Source organism: Dermacentor albipictus, chromosome 8, assembly GCF_038994185.2.
Source record: "Dermacentor albipictus isolate Rhodes 1998 colony chromosome 8, USDA_Dalb.pri_finalv2, whole genome shotgun sequence".
NCBI classification, from domain to species: Eukaryota; Metazoa; Arthropoda; class Arachnida; order Ixodida; family Ixodidae; genus Dermacentor; species Dermacentor albipictus.
The window spans coordinates 99,765,490-99,783,426 of record NC_091828.1 but is presented as its reverse complement, the minus strand read 5'-3'; the positions used below and the strand labels follow the sequence as shown (position 1 = coordinate 99,783,426).

At 46.1% G+C, this 17,937-nt stretch overlaps 2 protein-coding genes and 1 pseudogene across 4 annotated transcripts; 1 reads left to right on the top strand and 2 right to left on the bottom strand.

Moving 5' to 3' along the window:
• The first annotated feature begins 128 nt into the window (after positions 1-128).
• On the top strand, positions 129-9,099 carry Ercc1 (DNA excision repair protein Ercc1). Its single transcript, XM_070523834.1, has 9 exons — positions 129-401; positions 468-525; positions 660-763; positions 1,894-1,993; positions 4,101-4,177; positions 4,570-4,669; positions 5,914-5,985; positions 7,325-7,393; positions 8,665-9,099. Exons 1-9 carry the CDS (start codon positions 382-384, stop codon positions 8,710-8,712), a joined length of 648 nt encoding a protein of 215 aa, XP_070379935.1. The 5' UTR covers positions 129-381; the 3' UTR covers positions 8,713-9,099.
• LOC139048902 (N-acetylglucosamine-1-phosphotransferase subunit gamma-like) lies at positions 7,875-16,967 on the bottom strand. Of its 3 annotated transcripts, XM_070523829.1 has the most exons (7): positions 16,669-16,960; positions 16,400-16,586; positions 16,183-16,266; positions 14,438-14,531; positions 11,451-11,651; positions 8,813-8,923; positions 7,875-8,729 (listed from the first exon to the last, which is right to left on the bottom strand). In XM_070523829.1, exons 1-7 carry the CDS (start codon positions 16,781-16,783, stop codon positions 8,709-8,711), a joined length of 813 nt encoding a protein of 270 aa, XP_070379930.1. In that variant the 5' UTR covers positions 16,784-16,960; the 3' UTR covers positions 7,875-8,708. The 3 variants fall into 3 exon arrangements, with proteins under 3 accessions (XP_070379930.1, XP_070379931.1, XP_070379929.1); XM_070523830.1 differs by lacking the exon at positions 8,813-8,923 and having other exon boundaries at positions 16,669-16,967; XM_070523828.1 differs by having other exon boundaries at positions 7,875-8,923; positions 16,669-16,963.
• On the bottom strand, positions 11,232-11,375 carry LOC139049349 (U1 spliceosomal RNA; annotated as a pseudogene).
• Positions 16,968-17,937: the final 970 nt, after the last annotated feature.

Sequence of the window (17,937 nt, the reverse complement as noted above, 5' to 3'; positions counted from 1 at the left end):
CACCGCTGAATTTTGTCTTTACTACTGCCTGCCATGCATCGTTATAACTCCTAAGCGGTTCTTCTTGCGACCGTACCTGACCGGTCAGGTTCGGTGCTTTGCTGGGACAAGTAGTACGAAACCAGCGTCTCCGGCGTATCCACATGGTACCCACGAGGCGACGTGAAAACAACACGAAACCTTTTTATTTCGAAGGGTAGGAACGACGCCAACGAAGCGCGCTGACGTTCTCTCGGCGTGTTTGCAAGACGAGCTATGAGCTGCGGTCCAGCGTCTATTCAGTGAAAAAAGAAGACGTCGACAGGTCACTGTAGTTGCAGAAGTAGCTCTGGTCATTTACCACGGATCCTGAGACTCCGTTCGCCTGCATCAGCCGTCGCAATGTCCGATGATGCGGAAAAGTAACAGTCACCTTGCACTTCTGCCGTTGTTGTTGTCTTCTAACCGGCATTTCTTTGCGATCGCAGGCCCCCGGAGCCGACGGGCAAGGGCAAATCGGGAGCGCTGGTAGTCAGTTCTCGACAGGCAAGTATTTGCTTGTGGTTGGTACCCGCTCGTCCTTTTTTTTTGCACACTTGGAGGAGGATGCCGACTTTTGCGCTGCCGGTGCCAGTGCTCGCTACTGTGCTGTTCACACTGCGGCGTTCGTGCTTGTGCAGAAGGGCAACCCGCTGCTCAAAAGCCTGCGGAGCGTGCCGTGGGAGTACGGCGAAATCGAACCGGACTACGTCCTGGGCCAGACGACGTGCGCACTGTACCTCAGGTTGGAGCCCGCGCGGCCACTTTGGCTTGTTTCTCGAAACGCGCATGCGTGTGTATGTGTGTGTTCGCGCGCACTTCTACGATACACAAGCGCAACAAAGAATTAAGAGAACTAACCGCGGCGAGTAGCCGAGTGGTTATGGCGTTCTGCCGCCGAGGTACACGTTAAAGAACCCCCCGTTGGCCGAAATAATTCAGGAGCACCCCACTGCGCGAAGGCGTTTCACATAGCTCCAGAGTTGGATCGGGACTTTGAACTCCATGCATAATTAAGAGATACATCAAAATATGCGGGGCATCCACTGCACCTGCAGCCAACAAGCTTGACCTACGAGCTGTGGCTTTGTATGGTTGACCAGTAGTGAACAGTGCAGAACAAGGGGGAAAGGAACAACGAAGGAACACATATGGTGACTATCAACTGACACTTTTATTCAGAATGGTGCGAAATTTATATGGCATTGAGTATGTATATCTTTCTTGTCCTGTAGTCTGTGCTGTTCACCATGTCAGCCACTAACTGTGCGGTCTACCTTTTTATGTACAGTGCTTATGTTCTGTGCACTGCTGCTACCCCCATCCATCAACGACACGCGCAGGTGAAAATAACTCGACACCTCAATGGGAAGGATAGCCCATTCCCGCTACCAGCTGGGTTTGGCTAGTTTGTAGACGCTATAACCGGCTACAAAAATAAAGAGGAAACGCCCTGTTTAGCATTTTCTGCGCTCGTTTGCAAAAAAATATCTTCCCTTTTGGACCTCACAAACCAAGAATGACGTTGTGTATCCTGTAGCTGCAGGTGATATTCCATTCAGTGGTGTGTATAGAAGCCAGCAAAACAGGGAAATGAAATTTGGAATTAAAAAAAGTTTATCAATCTATAGGGTTTAACGTGTCAGAAAGGCACGATGGGTAATGAGAGATGCCAGATTAACTTTGATCACCTGGGGTTCTTTAGTATGCATGGAAAGCATGGTGCCCAAGCCTTTTTTTTTCACTATGCCCTGGTCGGAATTCGGGTGCAGCGACCAAATATCGAACACCCATCGTCGTGCTTGGTACCGAGGTGCCCCTGAGTAAAAGCCATTGTGCTCTGGCAAGTGTGACACATGTTGTTATCGTTTGCAGTTTGCGCTATCACCAGCTGTTCCCTGGGTACATCCACAGCCGGCTACGCTCCCTGGGGCGTGCCTTCGAGCTCCGCCTGCTCTTGGTGCAAGTGGACGTGGTCAGTACATCCCAGTCATGAGCATCGCATGCACCATCTCCTACGTACAATGCGCGCAAGGACAAGACGGACGCAAAAGAAAGAAAGGCACGTGCACACAGCACTGCTGTTCTTTCTTTTGTTTCTCATCTTTGTGTGCGTTGTACTTGGAATCATGCGCCACCAACTCTCCCAAGCTACGTCCCTTCTTGGCAAGCTTTTTTCACGGGTGCTGTTGCTAATATCTGATGGGAGAAGTATGAGTGAACATTTTGCTCGACCCTAGTAAAAATCATGAACTGCGAACTCAAGTGATTGCTACTAGTTTAACACTGTTTATTTGGTAATCAACTGGTCCCAGTTGAAACATGTCGTGTGTTTACCGTGGGGTGTCGAACTGAAAAAAAGCAGACTGAGTTTCGGATTTGGGTTCAATGCACTCCAGTTCTGTTCTGGTTCTGACAAATAAAAAATTGTAACCGTTCATGAACTGGTTCACAACACCGAACCGCTTTGTGAACCGGTTGGCATAGTAAACTTTCTTCTGCTCGACGGCGACATGCTGCACAGGGCTTTCGACTTGTACACATGGCACATGTGCAGGCTTTATTATAAGGTGTAAGAAATGGGCTCCCTGGTGCATGGGAGGCATAAGTCTATGTTTTTGTACATGAATATCAACAAACTTTTATGTTGTACAGCTAAAGCAGAAATATACTTAAAGATGGTCATCTTAGGCAGTGCCGTCGCAAGGATGTGCAATACGTGCCGTGGTACCTCACCGCACTGTCACTCTTTTGAATGTTTCCTTTTATTGTGATCTATGTTGAGTACAGTGAAAACACTAAAAGAAGGTGCCGACAACGTGGGCTGTGGCTGCACGGTTTAGTGCTGTTTTTTTTTCTGTTTCATACTCATTCGAAGCACGATAAACTTAGATAAACTTAGATAAACTTTATCGCATTGCCACGATCACCAAGATTGTAGCAGTGGCTTTTTCAGAAAGCAGCCAAGGTGCCTTGATAAGAATGAGTAACCACGCTTTTCATTACAACGTGCAGTTTAGAATAGAGTGCAAAGGTATGGAGAAATTTTCATGTATACATATAAGAGACAGACTGAAATAGTGACAATGCCTGTGTCTGCGTAGGGTGGGCTTAGCTTGCATGCCTTGACAGCAGCATAGCCAATTTTCTTTTGCTTCTAGTAATTACTAGTGGGCTGGTGGTGAGTAAACCATGGAATGTGACACAGGGTGGACTCGCACTGTATTACATAAATGATTACTCCAAACCTCGTTTGTAGCAAGAAAAGAAGCCAGCAAGTGACATTTCCCTCAGTTTCTGGTTCTTTGTTCATTGAAAGCAGGTGAGGACATTGACACTGCAGAACGATGAACAAGAACACCTTGTGCTACATGCCGCAGCGATCATTCTTGCACAGTTCCACTTCAGTTCTGGCTGGAATTGCGGTTTGAGCACGGTTTTCAGTTCAGTTCGGCACACCAGGTCTACTGGAGGTCCACTAAAAGTAAAATGGGCCCATTTGAAGGGTGTGTGGAAATCAACTGGTACTGTGGCGGGGGTATTTCCATGTACACACGAGTTGGGAAGTAATTGAACCCATTTGTACTTAAAAAGTACCGTGCAGTAATTTCTGGGTGTGTTTGACTTGCCTGCAGTTTCTGAATTAGTTCCCTTTACCACCACATTAATGATAACAGAGTCTTAAAAGAAAGGTCTGCCTACAGCAAGGTACGTCCTTTTTGATCATACAAAGAAAAGGTTCTTTGCTAAACAGAGAGAAATGAAGTTCCTTATTGAAAACTTGGCGTATGTTAGTGTACATGCTACCCTGCAGGGAATGAGACAAAGGGAAGAAAGCCCAGAGGAAAAAGTGGGTAGTAGAATAACGAAAGAAAAAGGACAAAAAAGTGGCATGATCTTATCGGCAGCAGAGTAAGTGTCCTAATTGATTAAGGCAAGTAATCTTGGTAAACCTTGACAGTAGATGTGAAACTTGTGCAACTTATGCACCACGTTTGTTTGTATGCAGTGCTTGCACAGTTAGTCAAAGCACCTGCCCGTTCAATGTTGCCGAGCTCATTCTGCCTCGTCTTGTTGTGCAGGCGGATCCCCATCCCAGTCTTCGCGAGCTCTCGCAGGTGTCCTTGCTGGCTGACTGCACCTTGCTGCTGGCATGGAGGTAAGCTGGGCCAACACAGCTGGCTACTCACCTTCAAACTATAAACACCGACAAAGCCTGCTTACACCTGACAAACAACAGACAATGCGTGCCTACGATTGAAATACTTTTTTCCATTTTTGTTGGTCCTACTTCTTGGAAGAATCGGCAGCATCCTCTCTACAACCGGTTAATGCATGAAGAAATAAGTGGATTGCGAAAACAATAGCGTTCACTCTTTTGCCGAAAAGGGAGCGAGGGGGATTATGTGTAGCCAGAAAAATGGGACTGCAGTTGGCTGCGCATTGTCAATATTGTGAAAAAGAAGTACGCAACCGTTAAACGAGCGTACGTATGGACAGTAAAATAACTGAATAACTTGAAATCATCAGCGGTGTTGTTCTGCTGTGCAGTGCCGAAGAGGCCGGACGCCACCTCGAGACATACAAGGCGCTCGAGGCGAAGCCTGCCGACGCTCTCATGGAGAGGCAAGACGGCGACACGTTATCCAAGGTGAGCGTTTCGTTCTGTGCTGCTGTGGCCACGGATGTTGACCCTCTGGTTCCCACGCAGACCTTCTCCTCGTGGTTCGTTCAACTCTTGCACAGCCACTCCCGAGTATACTTGTGTTTTCAGCGCGCTCTCAACCTCTCACAAGGCAACTGTTGCAAAAAAAAAAAAAAGTTGCATATTCATTGTGCCATTTCTGGAGAGTAGTCTACGTGTACAAAACTTGAACGTTAAATGTCCGACAGCAGGTAGAGCGCATGCCTGCACTTTGACCGAGGAAGGAATTTGTGAACTGTCCACAAATTTCAAATTTGGAGAAAGCGACGATGAAACGATAGCTTCTGTGTGGCATGAAATGGCTTGGAGGAAGAGAGACAGAACCCGTAGGCTTATTTTTCAGTGCGAGAAGTGCTTTGTGTGCTGCCATCAGAAATTACGTTCTTGAGCCTGACTCACGAGGCCTGTAATACAGACGGCTAGAACTAGTATGTGTATGGCAAAGGCAACAACTTCTGCCTTTTGATAAAAAAAGCGTTAAGGGTACTTGCTCCATTCATGGCGCGTGTGGCGAGTATCTTGTTCAGTTTTCATCGCTGCCATGTTTCCTTGGAAGATAGTATAGTTTCAAAATTCAAGAAACTCTAATTGTGAACTTTAATTTTGAGGTTTGTTTTAATTATGTGAAACTACGGATTATGAGAGTTTTGTAATTATTGAAAGTAATATGGAGCTTTGCAAGAATGTAGTTCTGCGTGGCGAAGTAGTGTACCACAGGATATCGGGATTAGTGTGGGATAGCAATAAGCATTGCATGTATCCTCGTGTTGCTATAAGTAGCAGTGATAATCATATTTCTTACCGACACCTATAGTGCTATTGTTATTAATTACATAATAATAATTATTTCACTTAATAATCTAATATTAATTATGCACTCTCTAAAAAAACTCTTCAGCAAGTTCTGGGGTGGTTTAGCTGTATAACCAAATGATACAAAGTGACTTTTTCTTATTGAAACAGACTGATTGATTAATTGGTAAATTGAGACTCTAAGAGTCACCTCTTTGCAAACTGGCTGCCTTTGGAGGTATCTCTTGCTTCATTCTATGCACAGCGCAACATCTAGCTAGCTGCTATACACAGTTGTACGAAGAGGGCTTTGGTACAGTTCAGTCTGTGTTATGTAAGCACGCTTGCCTGAGCTTTTCTACTCTCACGCATGGCATCGATCAACGTGTCCATTGCAGCTGACCGACGCTATCTCCTCGGTGCGGTCCCTGAATCGACCGGATGCAGTGGCCCTGCTCAGTTCTTTTGGGGTGAGTCGCCGTGCCGCATTTACCGCATCTGAGGTTTGTATTGCAGAGCCCAGAACACGCGCCACACTCCCGAAGACTGTACAATTGGCTAACTCTTTAATAATGTGACGTAGGCATTAACTGCAAGCTACGACAGCGCCTTATAATGACGAGACGCGGCAAGGTCGGCGATAATACACACAAGCACGCATAACATGCTTCAATGCAAGTGTTGCCCAACGTGTTGCTTCTTAGCAGTGTACATGCCCTGCTTTCATCGTCCACGAGGCCCAGTCATGAACACAAATTACTGACAATACCTCAAGGATGCTGACATATTTCAATTTTCCCTGCCACATGCGCATGTGCAGTACAATAATGAGAGAAAAAAAAAACTAAAAACTGAAAGCGCATTGCAGGCAGACATGTAGGTGTGTTCTACTTGACTGTGCTATTCTTTTTTGTAAACAAGACCGGCCATACCTTTCTGGATGTGTGTCCTCCTGAAGTGAACAGCTTAGTAGGCGTCGCCCTTATAAGGCGGCAACATATCATGTGCATGTGTGGTTGACACTTGTGATATTATTACAAATCTGGGAGGCTGTACATTTGTATGTGTGTGGGCCAGAGGTGTGTGCAGTGCGCAACCACTTGGCCAAATGGGCAGGCAGGGAGCACTTGGTGTGTTGTGTCCCAGTCAGAGGGGCAAATTTAGTGACATCTTAGACGAGTGCACTTATTCACAGCGAGTGTCACTTTGGCGCCGCACCGCTAGACGGGAAAGTGTCACTTGGAATTTGTGGTAGTGTCAGTCGGCCGAGCGATTGGCCCCATTATATATTTCCTACGTTAGGAAATATTTGCAAGTTAACGTTAGCATGGTCAGTGGCAATGAGCAAGGATGGTGTTGCATCCAACACCTGACAGACGTGCTGCACATTTGGAAGTGTTGCAAGTGGTGAAGTGTACTTGCCCGAAAAATAAAAAAAATAATAAAAAAAGAAGGAAAGAAACAGACAAGACGGCTTTCGTTGGCAGAGGAAGAATAGCCATGTCTATAAGACGCTTATAGCATATGAAGCCACAAATAGGTGGGTTCAAAATTACTGCGTACATCGCACTATTAGTACTTTAGAAGCACCACTGCCGAGGCTACACACTTCAATGCAGCAAAGCGAGTTCGACAAACGCACTTGCCAGCGAGTGCCACTAAGCATTTTTCTTGCGATTGCCCACAAATGACACTAACGTTCAAGTGCACTTGTTTTAAGTGACACCAACTATGCCTGTCCATTGGGGGCTTGTATTAGTGGCCAGGGGCACTAACAGCATTACTGCCTTCGTCGACTTTCTCTTGCAGAGCCTGGAACGCCTTGCAGCAGCCTCCGAACAGGAACTGATCCTGCAGCCGGGCTTGGGACCCCACAAGGTAGTTTGCGCACATTGAGTCGTACTTTACAACTACATCGTGCACTTTGTAAATCCACAGTCGCTGTGGGTGTGTGCACCTTATGGTGCGCTGCTAGGGATGAAACGGGATTTGAAACAAGGGCAGTTCGAAAAGCTGGGGCAACGTCCGCCTGCACTCTTGTGAGGAAAACTAACAGGCCCTGAGGCCTTCGGTGTGGTGCTGTGTCGTGCCAGACCCCTAGCCTCTGGCAATAGCCTCTTGAACACTTACTGGCATGTTACGTTATTCCACTGTGTAGGGTTGAGTATGATGACAAGGTAGCAGAGTTGCTGGGTAAAGCCATTCCCAACTTTGACTATTGTCTTCTTTGGTTCCTCCCAGACATTATTTTTCTTCTAAAGTTGTTAGCTTTTTGTATTCTTTATATCCTGAAGCCAAAAGGAGTGGCCATTACCATTACGTGGTGGTTAAGCCTCCCTTCGTATTTTTATTTCAGTAATAAGAGTGTGAACATAACATTTTTATTGAAAAAAGGACTTTGTGACCTTTGGCAACAAGCCACTTGCATAGTGTGACAACATTATCTGAATCCTAATGCCAAAAATGGGCAGTTTGTCGCATGACAAGACATGCAGGTCCCTGACTAGTTCCACATTATAAAGAAGCAACAATATGTTGCTTGCTAAAGAGATGTCTTTGGTGCAGTTCTCTGCACTAATTGGTCAATCTCGCACAGCTCGGCTGGATCTGGGAGCATCTTAGGCTGCCAGACCAAAGTGAATAGTCTATAGCAAAGGTGAATGTACAGTACAGTTCACTGTTGAAGAGAACACGCCTTTAGTATATTCTACCATTGATTCTCACCGAGAGGTGCGTAAAAACCCACAGAGGAATTAATGATGTATAGATGTAAGTCCATTTGACTAGATCAGCCATTTCTTTCAGACGAGGGCAAAGAAATGGTCCAGTTATGCTGTCAAACATTGTTACATACTGATAGTGGCAAGGAGCATTTTCGGTATACATTGTTATATCCAATAATTCTGTTATGTCGAGGTTTGACTCTATTGCATTTATTACTAAAGTGTTCCCTTTAACAGTGGATCGTATTGTACATGCACAAGAAAGTTCTCATCCATGTTGGCTGACTCGAAAACAGAGCTAAGGTCTGACCCGATTGTGCGAACCACTGGAGGACGGATGAGTTGTGATCTTGAAGAACAAGCGGCAGCTGTGGTGATGTAGTGCCCTGTTCTTGATGAGTGACGGTTTCGTTTCCTCATTTTCAGGCTCGCCGGCTTCACGAGGTCCTGCACCAGCCATTTATGCGACCCTAGGCCAGCTCCTCGTAAGCCTGCAGTGAAAGGACCGCCCAAGTTGCCAAGCTCAGCGTCGCCAACACCTGGGACCACGGAGAACGAACTGTCTAGAACTCACCCTGTGACACTGGACAGCCATGTCAGCGAAGGCGGGCCGTCCCGCCGCCGGAGGCGGTGCTATGCCGAGACCGGCCTCCCACAAAATCTGTGCTAGCTCTACGGCATGGCCCTGCGACCCGGTGAAGAACACTTGTCACTGCGGCTTCGACAACCACCAGCGTGTGTGGCCACGAAAGAGTCCAACAGCAACGGCACAGCTATGCTTGCATCTTTTGTGTGACAAAAGCTTGCTTGGTTTCACCAAAAATAAATATAACCCCATGCCAGGCATGGCTGAAATAAGGATGATCTGTCTTTTCTTTTCCCGTTCAGTTGTTCAAAAAAATTTTTAAAAGTGAACATTATAAGAAGCGTACAATGACTGGGGTGGTAAAATTTCACTGCACAGTGCTACTATTCGTCTGTCAGTTGTGTAAGCAAGCCAGAATTGAAAGGCAAACACAAAAAAGATATTAGGAATTTCAGTATGGGCTTAGTGTAATGAATTGCTGCTGATGCTTCAACACCAATGTTTCCTGCAAAAATTACTAGATGGAACTTTTGGTGCTGTGATCGTTCAGCTACTACAAGGATGGTGGGCAGTTCCATGGATCAGTACAGTGTTCGCGTTTGTAGTTTCAGATGTTCTTGTGGCGTTACTTATTACCACTTTTATAAATTTCCAAGAAAGCAGGCTTTCCTTAAATGCAAAGAGGCAGTAATGTTTCCGAGCACACGAGCAGTAACTCCGAACGATGTATGAACGATGAATCGCTGTATTTGCAACGCAACATTCTGTTCGAAAACGATCAATTTTACAGTCGCAAAGCTGTCGGAAGGACAATGTTTAGGCACATCCGTGCATACTACTATCCATAACTACCGTGCTGGCTGAACCGCCAGAACTGCAGCTCCTTCAATGCCAAGGTTATCTCAACAATGTTCCTGTAAATTCTGTGGGCCTTCCCAAGACTGAAAAGCGAAAGTGGTCCGGTAATCTGCCTGCCAACATGTTTGCGAACTGTACAGTACCAAGTAGAATTTTTGCTCTCCGGCCTTCGGTCGCTTGTGCCAACGCTTTTCTCTGGACGGCTGTACTTATGTGAACAAACAATGGAAGAATATAAAGCAGCATATCTCTTATGGGTAATAATATGAACGATCGATTGTCATAGCACTGTGCACAGGGTCTCCAAAGATGACGTAGGCCTCAAACTTTAGCGGACAAGCCGAAATCACGCTGAAGCCATGCCAAGTTGGCGAAATCAGGAATGAAGGAGTACATATTGATTAGTCTTGGCCTCCGTTTAAAGTTTTCCCATAACATTGCACAAGAATGCGCACTAACAACCTGTACGGAAATGTACAGAAATCGGTGGGCTGGTAATTGGAAGGTACGATGAGATAACTATGGGTCTTAACGGTACAAAGAAATAGTAAATATGCAGTACACGCTGCGATGACAATTTCAATAACAATAAACATGCAGGAAAAGTAAATTACAAATCAAGGTAAGCAATGACCATGGTCCTACGTCAACTGCAATACAAAGAAATTGGTATTCAAGCTATGGCAAAAGCTCATTGAAAGGTGTGCCAGTACTACCAGTAATGTAATGAACAGGGACCAGGATAGCGCCTGTATAAAAATTAGAAGTGAAAAGTGTGAGCACTGTCTATGGTTGTCTCCGAGTATCAAGTTTCTGGCTTGATTGAAATTTGTGTGAAATCTCGGCACAAACATGCTAGCAGTTATGCTAGCAACGTGCTAGCGAATGTTATGTATATTCGACCTTCCTATTTATGCTGCATTCTATATCCCTTCGGGCACTGTGTTCACAATTCTGCCCGCCAAGATGGTGCGTCAAAAGTGAAACCATTGATCAAAACTACGATACTTAAAATGCGTCGCATACATTTTAAAACAGTTTCGATTGCACCTGTGCTGGAAGCATGAATAATATGTGTATGCTGTTTTAGTAAAACAAGTTGGCAGGTAGATGGCTGGGCATTTGCCCTCGGTGCCAGTATGTTGTGATGCAGCGGATTCACTGCTTTTGATTGTTTCTCGCCATGTTTTATGTCAAGCGTATTACGTATTCAAGTGGCCGGGCAAGTTCTTTCCAAGCACGCTAGACATGAAATACCTTGGTGTTATCATGTCTGACCCTTTTGTAGAGAGTTCTTGCGTGGAGTCTGCATTCTGTAAATTTTGACCAAGCTCGCTGAATAATCGAAAATTCTTCATCTGTTACGCAGCCGTATGCTTTTCGTTATGTTCAAGGTGCAAGCACAGCTGAACGCCTTCGCAACTAAATGACCCATACAACAAAGGAACAATTCTGTCCTGGTTCTATTGAAAGTGGTGTGATGCTTGACGTTTACAACGAAGTGACCTGTAAGACACGTAATTTAGGAGACCCCAAGCATTTTTTGGTAGCCGCAGCTACCAAAAATTGCATGCCCCATCTGCCCTAGTTTGGGGTAGTGGCAGGGGTCAGCACGAGTGCAGTGCAATGCCCGCGCCTCTCCCTGGGAGACACCGCCTCGCTGATCACGGTAATCCCGGCACCAGGTAATTTCGCAAACAAAAAGCAGGGGGCTCACATGAGCCCCCTGCTCCGCATTTGAACCACTGGAAAAGAAACGCTGTCATGCCTTAGCGGTGGTTTCTCCGGAGTACAGCCGGCTGTCGGCCAGACTCCATCGCTGCTTCTGCTGGTCAGACAGAGTGGGCCAAACGAGCAGTGCGTCCGGGTGGCACACCAAGGGGGTGCTCAGCACCATGGCATAGTGGCAGCGTTCGGGCTCGCTCACCTCTGCCAGGGACGTCCGGGGGCGACCGCAGCTGAGTCGCACCTGCGCCAGTCGAACCAGCCACCGTGTTTCTGTTACGTTGCCTAGAAGGGGAAAAAACTGCCGCTGTGGGCACTGTTGTGTGCATGGGAATGCTGGGAAGTGATAGCTTTGGATTGGATTCTTTCTCAAAGATCTTGGCAAAAACTTTTTTACGCTAATGCATGAAAAATCGTGCCGGACTGTGCAGTTATATCAAACGTGAACAATGCCGACGGGATGCAAAAGTTGGAGCACAAAAACTACAAGTTCTGGGCATGCTGTCCGCCAGCTTCAAGCATCCGGTTTTGCCTTCTTTGTTCACTTGCGATAGATGCGATAAAGTATAACTAGAGATGTATTATGGGCAAGCAAGGACTTGATCTAATGATTTCGTTTGCGAAAGCTTTATCTGTGTGGAAATGACAATGTCTCAAGCCAAGCCAAGTTCAATACCTGCTGCAATAGCCTAGTGGCAATGGCGCTGTGCTGGTGAGCACGAGCTTGCGGGCTCGATCCCGGTCACAGTGGCTGCATTTCAATGGGGGTGAAATGCGAAAATGTTTGTACTATAGCTATACTTAGGTGCGTGTTAAAGAACTCCGGGTAGTCGGAGTTAATCCGCAGTGTTAATTCGCATTTCCCCCCAGGTAATATTGCAAGAAACTCCATGGAATCAGCCAAGTTTTGCATCCTGAACCAAGACTCCACAAATGAGATCACGTGTTATGCGACGCCATCGGGCAAAAGAGGATGTTCCACATCTGCCCACATTGGCTCCGAGTGGTGCTAGCTAACACTCCTACGGCTAGATCTAGTAAGCATAATTACCAAGGTTAGTGGATGAGTCGATAGCCGTCACCACAGAGTTTCTCACCACATTACCTAGAGGGAAATCTGGCACTGCTGCACTGTGGTATGCATGGGAATGCCGGTATATTGTGACTTCGGATTGGCATCGTTCTCGGAGAGACAGGACACCTTGAAGACGTGCTTGGCAAGCACCGTTCCGTCTGTCACAATGAGTCATTCTCTACTAATACAACACGTGAAAAGCTGTTTCGGCTTTATTATTACGTGAAAACATGTTTTGTTTAACTATGAGAACTTGTTATTGCATGTACGATTATATGTTACGTAAAAAGTGTCAGCGGGCCGCTAAAGTTGGAGGACAGATGACACGGTTCGCGCTCGCTTGGAAACAGTTTGTCGTCTGTTCTTGCTTTTCTTCGCTTGGTCATGCATTGCAGGTGAGTAAAGATGTAATATGCGTGAATGAAAACATGTTATGAAGATTTTACTTTGAGAACACAATATTTGTGTAGCCGTATCCACGTTTTAGACGAAGCCTCTCACAACACTAGCCAACACGAGCCTCGCAGACACATATACCGTCATTCCCATGATGGCACAGTGCTCCCTTACGAAACTCCCATAGACGGTGGCGCCAGATTTCCCTATAGGTTTTATAGTGAGAAACTCTATGGCCGTCACCATAGCAGAATTGGTAGAGCAACGTGTGCGTAATGGAGGAGGTTGTGGGTTCGGCTTCCGCCGGTGACGAGTTATCTTTTTGTCCACTTCCTTTTACCTTTTCTTCATTATTTTCTACATTCCGATTTCAACCACAGTTGATTTCCCAGATGATTTTCTAGGCTTCATTGTCTGTTGGCTTTATGTGGTCATATGTAGAGGGGGCTGCGGGCCCCTGTCAAGCTGCCGTTTGTTCGTGCAGCTTTTACCTGCAGCCTCCTCCATCTTTCTTGATGGGAAGTAAACATTATTTTATATATATATATATATATATATATATATATATATATATAATATTTGGGGTTTTACGTGCCAAAACCACTTTCTGATTATGAGGCACGCCGTAGTGGAGGACTCCGGAAATTTTGACCACCTGGGGTTCTTTAACGTGCACCTAAATCTAAGTACACGGGTGTTTTCGCATTTCGCCCCCATCGAAATGCGGCCGCCGTGGCCGGGATTCGATCCCGCGACCTATATATATATATATAGCTTCGGCTACTCGGTATGCAATCATTCTTGGCCAATATCCCAGAACTAGTATGTGGCCCAATATAGATGAGAGGTGGCAAGTGAAGTAGTCGGAAACAGAAGCAGTCGAGTGAGGAGAAAGAATCGTAGTGAGCGAACTGGGAACCGGGCATGCAATGCACGAGGAGCATTGAGACACGGAGAATTGAGTAAGTGGGCTACAGAGAAGTGCACAAATGTACATTCCGCTTGTATCATTCTGTACAAACACTTGAATCATATAATGTTTAGTTTCGCACAACATTTACACTTAACATTTGTGCAAACAACAAAGAGACAAGCTTTTCTCGAAACACCAATTTTTATACAGCGCGAGACCTGCCAATTTCCTTCTTTTTTTCAAGCCCAGTGGCTTGCATGGAACTGCTTGTGGCAGCGAGAGAAACTACATGTACCTAGTGCAAGGATGCTTGTGATAGCTCTGTTGACTAGGCATTCTGTTTGTCTAATTATTTCCTCCCCATCAGTTTAGAGCCGTGTATAGATGCTAACCTGGCTTAGTCGTAGTTAACTTTGCCATCTCTCCTTCTTAACTCTCTCTCTCTCGGCATAACTCTGCCACACCGATAGCTGACTTGGATGGGTGCCAGGACAAAGGAATGGCATCTGCACTAGGTGCCAAAACATCACTATGCTGGCGAGTGTACGTTTCATCCTGCCACGCTTGCCATGCAGGTTTTCTTCAAGCCCTTCACTGCATTTCGGGCACTCATCATGCTTCACATGTCAACAAGGCGGTCACACACCTCCACAGAGCGGTTCAGGGTGCCGCAGCTGTCGCCATTGCCATAGTGCATGCCGCTGAGGCTCCCATTAGCTGCTGACCAGCCTTGCCAGACACTGCGGAAAGAACGCGAAGGACTTTGCTGAACATGCCATACGGTTGCCAAGTATTGGGGGACACATGTCTGTGAGAATCTGAGACGGCATTTCACAAGTGCCACCGTGACAGGTTGCCCAACTGTCAGCACAAATTAAAAAACAAGAAAGAAAAGCCTGATCAGAACACCAGTTTCAAGTAATTACATTGATGTATGCTGTGAAATTACTAAGCAGCCAGTCTAACACAGCAAAAGATTACGACAAAGGTGCCAAATAAAACGACGGACAAAGGAAGCCGACACGGGACAACAACATGGGCGCCTTCTTTCGTCCGTCGTTTTATTTGACGCCTTCGTCGTAATCATGATCAGCCAACTCGCCCACCAGCACGTGCACGTACAACAAAGATGCAGACACACATTTTGGTCAGGAATGTAACCAGGGGGTAGAGGGGGCACACCGGTCACGTCGCCTCCCTACCCCGGTCATGTGCAAGAGCCTCCCCCCCATGCCAAAACTGATTTTGGTGTTATGGCTAAGTCAGTCATTTCCTCAGCCTTTAAATTATTAAGTTGTATCACTACCAAGGCAATCTTGTACCGAATTTGACTGGAATAAACCAAAGTAATGAAAGAAATTTAGCCGCATTTACAAATGCAGGGGAACCTGAAAACATAATAGACTCCAGTCATTTTTCGACTTGTTTACATATGAATATGTGCTCACAGTACACAAATGCAAAGCACCCTTGAATGAAAATTACAATGCTGCCTCACCATAAGCAACCATGCTGACGGAGCCCTGCTGGAGCTACAGCCACAGCTGGGATAATGTAACGATCTTATTCTAATGCCGTTGCTTTTCGAGCTTCGCCGCTGGGCAGAGCAGCGCACTGCCTATATAGTTGGCTGTGAGTGGTGGGCGATAAGAAATAGAACTGAGTAAACAATCCATACATCATGCTGGCCCATATAAGACATAGCATTGGTACTAGATTTCGACTAGCTGCGAGGCAGGGTGCTGCTACAATGATATCCTGTCCTCCAATGTTTGTTCAGAGAAACAGAAATACGAAACTGTGGCACGTCACACATTGAAAAGATGGAATAGTGTTTTAGATGCCAACGCATACATACACTGTACGTACCACGAGGCGATGGTGCACAAACAAGTTTTGTTTGACAAAATGCCGTGCATACTCCTTCAGCTAGCAATGCATCACTGTTCTTGTTAGCGTCATATCTTCAGCTGACCTCAGCAGTAACTAACAGATGCTTTGCCTGTCTGCATAACTGAGTGTCACTTGACCCGTTTGATATAACTTTATTACTCTCAGGACCACTGTGGCATTACAGAAAGGAGTGAACTGCGATATTTTACATGAGCAGATGTTACACATTTATGATCAAATAAAGCTTGAATTACTTGAAGGCTAAATGATCGTTATAACAATGCAGAATGTTTTGAGTACGCCACGCAACTATAGCTCATTAAACAATTCAATACTATTAACTATTAGAAGCCGAAGAAGTACTACGATTAAACACTGAGCTGATCCACCAATGTATGCGGCTATGGGCTCAATGTTGCTCGAAAAAAGAAAAAGACACAGAAGCTTCGAGGCAAAACTTCGAGCACGGTATGGTAGAACCGATGCTCGGAAACGCACCCGAGGACGCCGCTGTAAGCGTTCCAGCGGGCGCTTTCTTCAGCTTGGGTGGCGTTGTCGAAAGGGCACAGGGTGTAGCGGTACCTGCGGCAACGAAACCATGGCTTGCGCACGCAGTCACGCGCCAACGCGGCAGTAGGCGCAATCGGCCGAGAGGGGTGCAGCTAGCGTCTTCGTCTCTGAAAGGTTTGGCAAGTGGAAAGAATGTACGCGTTACCCCGCCGCCGTGCGGCTGAAGCATCGACCCAGTAGCGGCCTCAAGTGTCCGGGCCCCGAGAAGGGCCGTGGGGTGGACCGGCTCAGCTGCCGATGCTGTTGACCGTGCACGGCAGACCCACCGTCAAAGCCGCTGGCTTGCCTCACGACACGCATGGGTACGCTGCCGCTCGACGCAGGGACGACTTCTGCGCAAAGTGTGTGCTCGCTGAACACTCGATTTGCGCGTACGAAACGATTCGACTCGCACATGGCAGAGCGCGTGGTTACCTAGAGTTAGCGCGAGTAAAAGAAGCAACATGACGCGGGTGCGTCTGCTGCAGGCGGGTACGCAACGGCAACCGCACGCGTCGTCTGCTCGCTTCGATGTAGCAATACGCTTCATTTTGAAGCAGTTTGAAGCGCGTTGTTTACGAAAGATTCGTCAAAGACGTGGACATGTGGCCCCTGGTAGCACGCACATGACGAAAAGCGCTTAGCTTTATCAGATGACATGTGCTTATCAGCTGACAAACCATCCCTCCGGTCGTTCGGGGCCAAAGCGGCGAACTCCACTAAATTTGGCTGCGGTTGGCCGTAGGTGCTAAATATTTTAGCCGTATCACATATCAACACGTTATAGATTAGCCTAAGTAAAGGAAGGTTGTTGTTGCAGCTCAACATGATTTTGATGTAAGATTTTCTGAACTGATCATTGTTCTTGCACGACTCTCATCCTGGGGTAGTATGAATTGACATGTGCCGCCATCTATAGACATAAGTGCACGCTAGTGGTGTCTTTGTACAAACACATCGCTGTAATTTGGACAAAAGATAACAAAGCGTTTATTAGCATATGCATGTGAGTAAAGCTCTAACTAACAGTTCTATTGAGCAAGCGGCAATCTATGAAGTGGTTTTAACAAAACATCTAAGCTTTTGTAATAATATAAATATTTTAAGTTATATCAGAGGTTACACTTGGCATTTCTTTGAGGTCTTTGGAAATAGACTGACATCTTTGAACTACATATGTTTGTCATTCAGTTGGGTTATTAATTAACCAATGACCATGATGAGCTTGGAGAATGATTCTATGTGAATTACACTCCGTGCGATCTGCACCATGGGTGCTTATCGCGTGCCTGATTGTAATTGGTTAAAACCCTGAATGACGATCACCAGCGTTGAGGACGGTTAAGTTCGGGCTAATCTGCGCGGCTGACGTCATTTGAGGTCGGTTGCTCGAGTCAGTGTTTGAAGCGGAAATGTAATTGAAACCAAACTCGAACAATGCCTGCAGTTTAGAAGCTTTAAAATCTTTAATACAAGTATATGTATTTACATATCGAAGCAAGACGTACGAATTCGTTTTCGTTCTTAAACTTAATTGGTGCAAGTCCTATTGGTTGCGTTTTACAGAATTGCGATATCAGTATTGATTGCTGTGAGTACCAAGTTATAAACTTCGCAGTTTTCCGGCAATTTGCAATTTTTAGCCATCTTTACTTACAGAGTGATGGCCTAAATCGAAAACTCGCTATTAACAGTCACTAGATA